A 10,527-nucleotide genomic window follows, 5' to 3' on the forward strand; every position below is an offset into this window, starting at 1 on the left:
TCATGACTTCTTCTTCTTCAGTAAACAGTAATGTTAAGAGGAAAAAGGAGTTCTTGCGTATTTTTTAGGTTTCAGACCTGTTAATTTGTCTGTGTGATTTTTTTTCCTGAATTGATTGCACATCAGTCGAACCTTCGTGGTCAACTGCTAACTTCGTTGACACTGGCAAGCTTGATTGTAATGGGTTACCGGATTGGTTACAGTGACAATGCAGGGACAGCAATGGGAAGTAGTATAATATTACCAGGCTCATCCATAGATGCATACAGGGTATTATAGTCTGTTTGCAGTGAAAACGTACCAATGAATTTTTCTATAAACAAAAATGTGAATCAAATACAGTAAAATTAACCCAAACCAATAATAGGGTTGTTTATAAAACAACTTTTGAATTTGATTTTTTTAAGATTTTGAATAAAATTCTGATATTTAAATGTTCAATTGGCATGGTAAAAACTCATTTGTACGTTTTCACTGCAAACAGACTATAATTATCAAGGATGTGTCCTTTAGATAACTCCTTTAGACTAAAACACTGTTTGATATATTTTCATTGCAGCAACGGGAATATACTTGGCAGTATACTGACCTTCAAGACAATAACCAAGGACAATATGACCTCCAGTTACACATGTTTTCTCTTTTCACCGAATCCAAATGGACGAAGCTTTCCAATGCAGCTTGTTCCTTTACGTAAGATATATTCCTATTGAATTTTGCAATCTGTTTTTAAGTTATTGAGATTAATTTTTCACTGGAGTCAGCAATATTCCAGCTACATGTATTTGGCAGTGGCCTGTAGATAATCAAGTTTCAGGGCTTCAGATTATTTTTGGGAGTGTCGATGTACTTACATCTCATATTGCAAGTGGCGGTGTATTGAGAATTTTGAAGGCATACTGACATATTTTTGTGTGAGTGAGCAGGTGACGTGGTTTGTTATTTATGATACCAAACAACTTCTCAGCTATTAAACTTTATATATGTTAAACGTACAAAGGTATTTATGATTTTTAGAATTTAGATTTATTTTCCAGTCTTTGAATGGCATTTTAGAAGTGATGCAAATGAGGAAGAGAATTTTATGGATGCCAGCTTCTTTATTATTAAGAACAATGTATTAGAGAATATCATTACTGTTTCATCAGGTGAAGAGCACAATGTTTTGGAGTGTGTATCCTTACTCTTCCATAAGGATGTAAGGAGTGAAAATATTCAGTGGAATCTGTCAAATCCAGACTGTGCAATCCAGTTTTCTCCACAATAAGAATATACAGTGGAATCTGTCAAATCCAAACTGTGTAATCCAGTTTTCTCCACAATAAGAATATACAGTGGAATCTGTCAAATCCGGACTGTACAATCCGGTTTTTTCCACAATTAGAATATACAGTGGAATCTGTCCAATCCAGACTGTGCAATTCGGTTTTCTCCACAATAAGAATATACAGTGGAATCTGTCAAATCCAGACTGTACAATCCAGTTTTCTCCACAATAAGAATATGCAGTGGAATCTGTCAAATCCAAACTGTACAATCCGGTTTTCTCCACAACAGGAATATACAGTGGAATCTGTCAAATCCAAACTGTGCAATCCAGTTTCTCCACAACAAGAATAATACAGTGGAATCTGTCAAATCCAAACTGTGCAATCCAGTTTCTCCACAACAAGAATAATACAGTGGAATCTGTCAAATCCAGACTGTGCAATCCGGTTTTCTCCACAGTCCCAACTACTCTCTGAGCCCTGACAAAACTCATTTATCATTAAATTTAAGATTTGTCATCTTACATTATTGCGGATGTTTCAACTAAATCACTAGTATGTCACGGGGGATTGTCTGCTCAGGTGATTGCTATTTCTGTCTCTGTATAATAGACAAGCACACATGGTAATCTTAATTCCTGCATGTAAGACAGTACCTAGCAAAAACAATTAAGAACTGAAAACATAAATAATAGTCTAGTGGGGCTTAATTGCAATTTTGATTTCCGCTGTTTCCTCTCGCGACACAATACAGTGACATTTCCTTGCCCCGGAAAAATGTTTGATGAAAGTGTAACCCATAGATAAGACAACTAGTGTCTACTGTAACAGACAAAAATGTCTATTTTGGACTGGCTTACAATCTGGACAAAAGAGTCGATCCCAGAAAAGTCTGTAATAGACAGACACCATTGTGCCATGAAATGTTGTGTTCTTCATAAGATTAAAGTTGTCATCCATAAAACTATCTTCCTGAGACTTTGGCATGCCCACTGCAAGTTGTCAACGCCAGCATAAAATCTCATTCCCATCAGTTGCTAGTACATTTATCATCATTTAAAAGCTTTGGAATTCAGCAGTTGTCAGTTCTGGTTCCTGGCATGAATTGAGCCTGTGTTTATGCAGTGATCAGTGCTGTCTAATCTTTGCGTGTGACGAGTGTTGGTTTAGCCAGCTTCCACTGTAATTAGTATTCATTCATGAAACTTTGCATGCAAGGTAACAATTATTTTCATTGTCAGCGTGATAAACAATGACCGTAAAAAATGTGTTTCATAAATACATTCACTGCTGTTGGACAACCAGACATTCTTGTTCACGGTTGATTATCAGAATAATAGTGGCAGTGCAGATAGTGCCAGTTATCAAAATCTGAGCAGGTCTAGGTAAATCTCGGTAACTCATAGTGTTGGGAAATTGCTTGAAATTCCACAATTGATGATTGCTTCATTGCTAATGATCAATCATCGGAAACAAAATTGGTTAGCATCAGTTTTCAGATCTTCCTTTTCAGGATGTTATTGCAGATATGTATAACATGAGGCAAATTACAATCTTAAAGTGACAACTAATATATCATGAACATACACTTCCTGGAGTCTGCAAGAAATATTCAGTCATGTCACATCAATTAGTGAAGTGAGTTTTCAAAGACTTTAACAAGTTTTCAGACCCGTACAGCTTCAAAGATATGTTCAATGGCCACTAAAACAGTAGTTCCAAAATGATTCATGTTCGATTATGAGAAAATGTCACTGACTGCTTGGTCGTTTGGTCACTGCAACCAATCTTCGATTATTTCAGTTGATCGGAACACCACTAGTAACTACAGTCTTTTTGTTTCAGCGCAGAAAGACGTTCTTCCCACATGGGGTGTGGCTGTTCTGACTGTATCAGTGATCCTTGTCATCCTTCTAATTCTGTTCCTCGTTATGCAGCCTTGGAGAGACCAACTCTCATTCCGGATCAAAACCAAGTGTCACCGACTTCCGCCAAGACTTAGTAATTATTTAAAAGTTGATTGTTGTGTGGATTAGTAATTATCTCTGTGGGTGTATGAATGGGTGTGTGCACATGTAGTACACGTATGCAGAGACGCCATCCCATACAGTGAGACCTCTTATACCCATAATATCCGGAATCCTCACCTTCAGGTCAATTCTGATAACAATCTCTTATGTTGTATAGGTGACTCTCTATAACAGATATTCGGTTTCCCTCTCTGAATAGTAAAGTTTGCAAACCAACCAACTAGATCAACACCAAATTGACTCGCTTATCCACATGAAGCTTTGATCTTCCTCTGTCCATGTGAAGTGAAGCATAGGTGTCCATATGTTTTGACAAGAGGCACTGCTAATCCGGAGTAATGATCGATCATATGGGTTTGGTGCTGATTAGTGGGCCTGTCTGACACAGAGTGAATTGAAAATGGCATATCAAAAGGACCATGCTGTTTTGGAAGTGATTTTAGCCCAGAAGTGTATGTTCGCTACCTTTTCAACAGCAAAGGCTGGATGACAGTAATCCAGGTATCTGGATATTCAGTTATCTGGATGATTTACGCAAAAACAAATGTGTCCATATATCTGAGGTCTCACTTGAATAATTTTGACCAAACAACACAAAATATGCAACAACAATGGCAGCAAAGGTATACAAATTCTTAAAAGATATATATTAAAGAGAATTATTAAGTAAAACATGTACCATACACAAGAAATTTCAGCCACATTTTATATAGTATCAAACTATATGTGGATACTTATTATTGATTTAGATGATAACAAGTTCTTAAAATAGTATATATTTTTCACTAAATATGAAAGATATATATCATATATATAATGAAAGGTGTAGGCTTATATATATAATATGTTTGAGAGGCATGTTAGAAGTTGTAGAGATGAAGGAAAGTCAGGTTCTATGGATATTCAACTTCTTTATTGCAATGAGTGTGACGTTTGCTATGAAACCCCTGAAAGATGTAGTCCTGTTTACATTGTATCTCATTCTAATGTAGTAATTGTTGTAACACCCCTGAAAGGTGAAATAATGTATCACATTCTAATGCAGTATTTGCTATAACACCTTGAAGGATGTGTGTCTCTCTATATGTAATGTATCACATTCTAATGCAGTATTTGCTATAACACCCCTGGAAGGTGTAGTCCTATATATACAATGTATCACATTCTGATGTAGTAGTTGGTAAAACACTTATGAAAGGTGTAGCCCTATGCATATAATGTATCACATTTTAATGTAGTAATTCGTAAAACACCCTTCAATGGTGTAGCCCTGAGTAGACAGTGTATCACTTTGTTAATAATGTATTTGCTATAGACCCGTGAACGCCCCGGGGTAGAATAGAACCCATGCTTGCCATAAAAGGTGACTAAGAGGTGTAAGAGGCGACTAACAGGATCGGATGGTCAGGCTCGCTGACTTTCTTGAAACATGTCATCGGTTCCCAAATGTGCAGATCAATGCTCATGTTGTTGGTCACTGGATTGTGTGGTCCAGACTTGATTATTTACAGACCTCTGCTGGAATGTGGCTGGAATATTGCTGAGTGTGGCGTAAAACTCACTCACTGACTCATTCACTCATTCACTCACTCACTCAGTGTATTTCCTATAACACCCCTGAAAGGTGTAAACCTATATATAGTGTGTCATATTCTAATACAGTAATTGTTATAACACTCCTTATAGCTGTAACCCAATAGATACTGGACAAATATAGTTATGGATATTTGTAAATTTTTAGATAATGAATAATGATGTATTTATTCATTGACATACTGATAAAATATCACTCACAAAAATACCAATATCCCTAACTTATTCTCTCCAGCATAAGCTTGGCATTAGGTTTGATTGTGTGACATGGTAGTCTGAAGCAGCGGTGCTCATAATGTCAACCACTGGACTCAGTTATGACCAAGCTGGCTTCAGATAACTTACATGTATCACCAAAGTGCAAAAAAATGGGACTTTTTACTTCAACTTTCAGGAAACATGCAGTATGATGTGATCATCTTGTGTCACCCAGATAACGAAGATGAAGTTCGGAATCACGTGACAAACTACCTTCGAAACTATTATGCGGTCTACTTTCCCTGCGATGACAATGAAGGGGGAGAGTGTAAGTGTTTTTAATATGTTCGCACAAATGAACTCACAAAGAATGTCATCCTTCTTATTTCAGTTTGGTTGATCCAGGGTTTTGTCTCGACTCAATGACAGAGATGTCCCTGGACCCTCAGTCATTACTATTCATGATCCTTTCGTTCAGCATGATGGTCCTGTGAAGTTACAGTGTGGAGAACTGTATGTTTGATCATTTCTTTGAGAGCCTGCAGTGAATCATTGATCATGAGGACTGATGGATGAAATGATGCTCTGAATGAACCAATCAAACACTTTGCAAAGTCATAGATGTGTTGTTGGCATCCATTTTTCTGCATCCACTCTCTACTTTTGAGGGTACTGGATGCACACTTGCACTTTGTGTAACTGTACTAGTCTATAGATCTCAAGATGACATGTTTTTGTGCCTTGTAAAGTCCCTTGCATGGTAAGATCAAGTTAGCTGATGATTTTGAATGACTGGAATTTGCAGTGCAGAAACATTGACCCCAAGTTTGCAAGAGATTGAAAAAACAAAATTTGAACATTTGAGCCTAAGAAAAACACAACAAAATTTGTTTATGCCTTGAAAGACCCTAACCCCCATTGATTTGCTCTGAAAAGGTTCTTAACTAAACAAAACTTGTGAAGTAACGATTAGCAGGAAACTTATGCATCAAGATTATCCTGCAATGATCGCAAGTGTTACTTAATCTCCATCACAAAGCAAAACTTTCCAGGCACAATGATGTAACTAGTTAGTCGGTCCTCATTTTGCGATGTTTCAGAACCATGTTCTTGTGCTGTTGTCAAGCAGAAGTGAAAATTTTACAACAATCTGTATTGAAACATCACACTCATGAAATGTAGTTGTTTTCAGGGGCCTAGCTAGCATTTTGAAAAAAAGCTCGGGCTTACATGTGATTGTGGCTAAAAAAGTTGGGCAAACCCTCGATACTATCTGAATATAAAAGCTTTGTAATCTGTTGGGAACACACACAAAAATTGGCTTGCTACATGCACAGCTATCCATGAGGTTTGTCTGCCTTGAACTTCCCAACTTCTAAAATCCCGCACAGAGAAGAGGTTCAACATGTGACTAGCTTCATGTTTCATGTGGCCTCAATGTTGATAAGCCTGGAAAAAATCCTAAAAAGGCCGTAAATTTAAGGACCCATGAAGGTCCGGGGTAGAATAGGCCTTCAGCAACCCATGCTTGCCATAAAAGGTGACTGTGCTTGCCATCAGAACGACTAACGGGATCGGGTGGTCAGGCTCGCTGACTTGGTTGACACATGTCATCGGTTCCAAGTTGCGCATATCGATGCTTATGCTGTTGATCTGTAAATTGTGTGGTCCAAACTCAATATTGTACAGACTGTCATCATATAGCTGGAATATTGCCGAGTGCGGCATGAAACTAAACTCACTCACTCACTCACTCACTCACTCACTCACTCACTCACTCACTCACTCACTCACTCACTCACTCACTCACTCACTCACTCACTCACTCACTGAAACTTAAATGCTTTAGTACATCATGTTCAATGGGGGTACAGTGAATCCACTAACAGTCAAATATGATATATGTTTCTAACGACTACAGTAAAAGTCAGCACTTGATATATTATTGAATGTCTTTAGTGAAACAATAACCATTTGATCTCAAGATAACTATTTTGCATGGTTTGGCTATGGTTTAGGATATTCTCAGATTTATTAAAATAATCAAGTTCTTGATTGCATGTGTATTACTGGCATGCAGACACATCAATAGAAGAGCACTTCATCTAACCCTGAATGAGGATTGTTAATTTAGGGCTCTGACATCAATATTTTTCTATTTGTTTTCTGCCTTAGATTAATCACAACTAAGTTTAAAATTAGGCATCTTAGAAACATAAGACAGTTCAGTAAGCAGCCATGTACTTCAATGTAATAGTTTAAGACACAGTATTTAGCCTTTGGTTTGGAATACTATAATGCAATCCAAGAATTTTGTGTTATCGGTTTTCATACTGTCATTCTGTTCACATTCTTAAGTCTTTTAGAAATGTCTAGAAATCAAATCATTTGGTCAAAATCTGTGCAGGTTTGGCTCTTGTAGTTAATTCTGCATTATGATCACATCTCATATACTGAACCATAGGGGATCAAACTGTGGTAGGAGCCTACCATTTCACCCTTGCGTATTTTATTTCGTTATGTATGAGGGGAAAGTGAACTGTATCTCTTAATTTATGTTTGTGTGCTACAATCTATTCCTTTAACTTGTTTCATTTCAGTGGAAGCACCAAACGAATTGAAAGCCCTGAAAAGCAGTTCTTACGTTTTAATCTATGTGAAACACTCAGATGTGAGGGTTCCCCGACTGGACTTTTTAATGAAGGCAGCTACAGATATCCAGCAAGGGGCACGGATCATCCTTGTTCACAATGGCCGCTTGATGGAGTCGTTGCAGGGACTTGAGCCTGAAACGCGAACCAGACTACAGCATGTCCATTGTATTAAATGGCCGACAGACATTAACAGCAACACAAGAGTGAAGAAGAATTTCCTCTGCGCCATTCAGTCTCGTCTGCCAGAATCTGTCAACAACGAAGAGTCGTCATCACAAGAACCGTTACTGAATCAGTGAGTGAGGGAATAGGCATGGTTTTGTGACGCTTGCACCAGTATTCCAGCAATATCACGACAGGTGTACCAGAAATGGGCTTCACACATTATTCCCAGTGGGAACCGAACCCAGGTTCATTGGTTTGTATTCTAATCTTAGTAGTTTTTCATTGTGACTACTGTCTTCACCATTGTACCAATCTGAAGAACCAAAACCGGGTTTTCTGCAGTTTCAGTGTGATCAGGGAACACTTTAAACACTAGACTACCACAGGTGCTTGTGTCATTGCGAGGACTAATCTTAAATCCTCACAATGACACGATCACCTGTGTAGGCTACACGACCTCCCCAGTGCTGCTTTGATGGAGTGAGTTCAGTTCCACACTGCTTTTAGCAATATCACACAACAATATCACAATGTGGGACGCCAGAAACAGGCTTCATTTATTGAAGCCATGTGGGGAATGAAAATCAGGCTTTCAGCATGATAAGACAAACATTTCTACATCTGCTACCTTAACTCTCCAACAGTGCTTTGACCAATATTCCCATTATATCTTTGTTTATCTTACCTTCTTTTAAAATACTTCAATGTCATTGGTCAATGATACTTTGGCAAGTTCCAAAGTCACCCCTCTTGGGAGGGTGACAACTGGTAAAAAACGTTACTTGCTGCCACAGTAAATGTCAAACTCACCAACAAGATGTGTTGCTAACAATCAAATACAGTGCCCAGAGTTCAAAAACACATCAGAGACAAATGCAGTGTCCAGTGCCAATCTTTATTTGGACATGTCAGTTTAGCTGACTTGCCACTGAATGTGTTTGTGCTTGGCTGGACTACACCTGGTACCATCACAAAATGGGATTATGCCACACAGATGCATTGGAAACAACTGGATTTATGCAATTGGGTATAAGTTGGGCTCAGAAAATATATATGTACAGTGAGGTCCAGTGTGTATCGTAACATCTTGCTCATGATCTAGTAAATATCTGTCAGGATGTTTGCTCATGAAATTCTACATATCACATTACTTTGTTCATGATACATACCACCATACCTTTCCTGTCATACCATCAATCATTGGATTGTCTCAACCAGACTAAGTTAGATGGAGGCCACAATCATGTACCTGCAACATTGTTGAGAGTGATGTTAGATATAATATCAGTCACTGGATTGTCTCATCCAGACTAACTTATTTACTGGTCTTCGTCACAGATTTGGAATCTGCCATTAAAAATGTTATCAGTCAGTGGATTGTCTGATCCAACTGTAATATCTACAGGATGTCACAGAGATGGGTTACTACTTGGCAACTTGATTAGATTGTCTGATCCAGGCTAAAATATTAACAGACCATGATCATAATAATGGAATATTGCTTAGTGCTAGTATAGTTTGGGAGGGCAGTTCAATATGACTCGGACTTACACTGGGATTGCACTTACCCCACAAAACCTGTGATTAAGTGTATTCTTTACATGTGATCCAAGTATGTATTCAGAGCTCTCCAACATTGGTGATAATCAGTGCAAAATATGGATGGTTTTAGACTTGATGACATTTATAATCACTTTGGTTTCTATAAGATAATTTGTGTCGCTTCAAATCACAGTGATCCAATGGCAGACTTGTATATAGTGCTCATGTTTTTTGTTTTGTCTTTGCTTTTGCATTTACAGAATACACCTATTGCTCATTTGTCATATTGATATATTCATGTTTTTTATTGAAATGTTTTTGAATTAAATTTGAATTATTTTACTATCGTATTTTTCTTGATTGTAAATTAATCAAATACCAATTTTGCTCAAATGTTGACAGTGGCTGTAATACTAGAATAGCTGTGTAAAAACATGAAAATATATTTGTTTAATGGAATTAGGAAATGTGTACATTTCTCGTGATAGTTTATTATATGTACACCTGATTTTTCTCATGGTAATTTTATTAAATGTACACCTGATTTTTCTCATGATAGTTTTAATAAATGTACACCTGGAAGGAATAGATATTCAAATTAGAAAGGAATTTCTTAAGAATTGCATCCTATATTTTTTTTCTGACACAGTGCCTTTACTTTTTATGTCAGTTTGAAATAAAAATCTTTAAATACAAAAAGTTTCCCAAAGCGAGTTGAGTTCGATGTTCTGGTGATTTGACAATTGCATCACTAGCGCTATATCGGGAGAGTATGTGCGAGATCGGAGTTCACAAGCTGTTTCATTGGTAAGTCACGGTCATGAGAGGTTTTCTTGACAGTAGGAAGTTATATTAAAAGCAAACAAACATCAATAATATTTATCCGAGATGCTTAATGCCACTTCAGATGATATAACATAAAATGGCAAGAGAAAATTCAGTAAGATCCCTTGTCTGCTGGTGACAGGCAGTATATTATAAACAGGAAACCATGAGATCCAACACTCCCCTGCAATACGGAGGAAAAACTATGGCTACCCTCAAAAACCCATACAAAGTCCCTGGATTTTGAGAGCT

At 37.4% G+C, this 10,527-nt stretch overlaps 1 protein-coding gene across 7 annotated transcripts in view; it reads left to right on the top strand.

Moving 5' to 3' along the window:
- The window catches only part of LOC137281853 (uncharacterized), a 36,585-nt gene extending 26,436 nt beyond the window's left edge, over positions 1 to 10,149 (top strand). For all 7 annotated transcript variants that reach the window (XM_067813507.1, XM_067813505.1, XM_067813501.1 and 4 more), the window contains 4 exons: positions 560 to 693; positions 3,114 to 3,269; positions 5,286 to 5,417; positions 7,690 to 10,149. In XM_067813507.1, the coding sequence (XP_067669608.1) occupies positions 560 to 693; positions 3,114 to 3,269; positions 5,286 to 5,417; positions 7,690 to 8,042 (775 nt within the window). In that variant the 3' untranslated portion in view covers positions 8,043 to 10,149. The remainder of the gene's footprint in view (positions 1 to 559; positions 694 to 3,113; positions 3,270 to 5,285; positions 5,418 to 7,689) is intronic.
- The last annotated feature ends 378 nt before the right edge of the window (positions 10,150 to 10,527 follow it).

Source organism: Haliotis asinina, chromosome 4, assembly GCF_037392515.1.
Source record: "Haliotis asinina isolate JCU_RB_2024 chromosome 4, JCU_Hal_asi_v2, whole genome shotgun sequence".
Lineage (NCBI taxonomy): Eukaryota > Metazoa > Mollusca > Gastropoda > Lepetellida > Haliotidae > Haliotis > Haliotis asinina.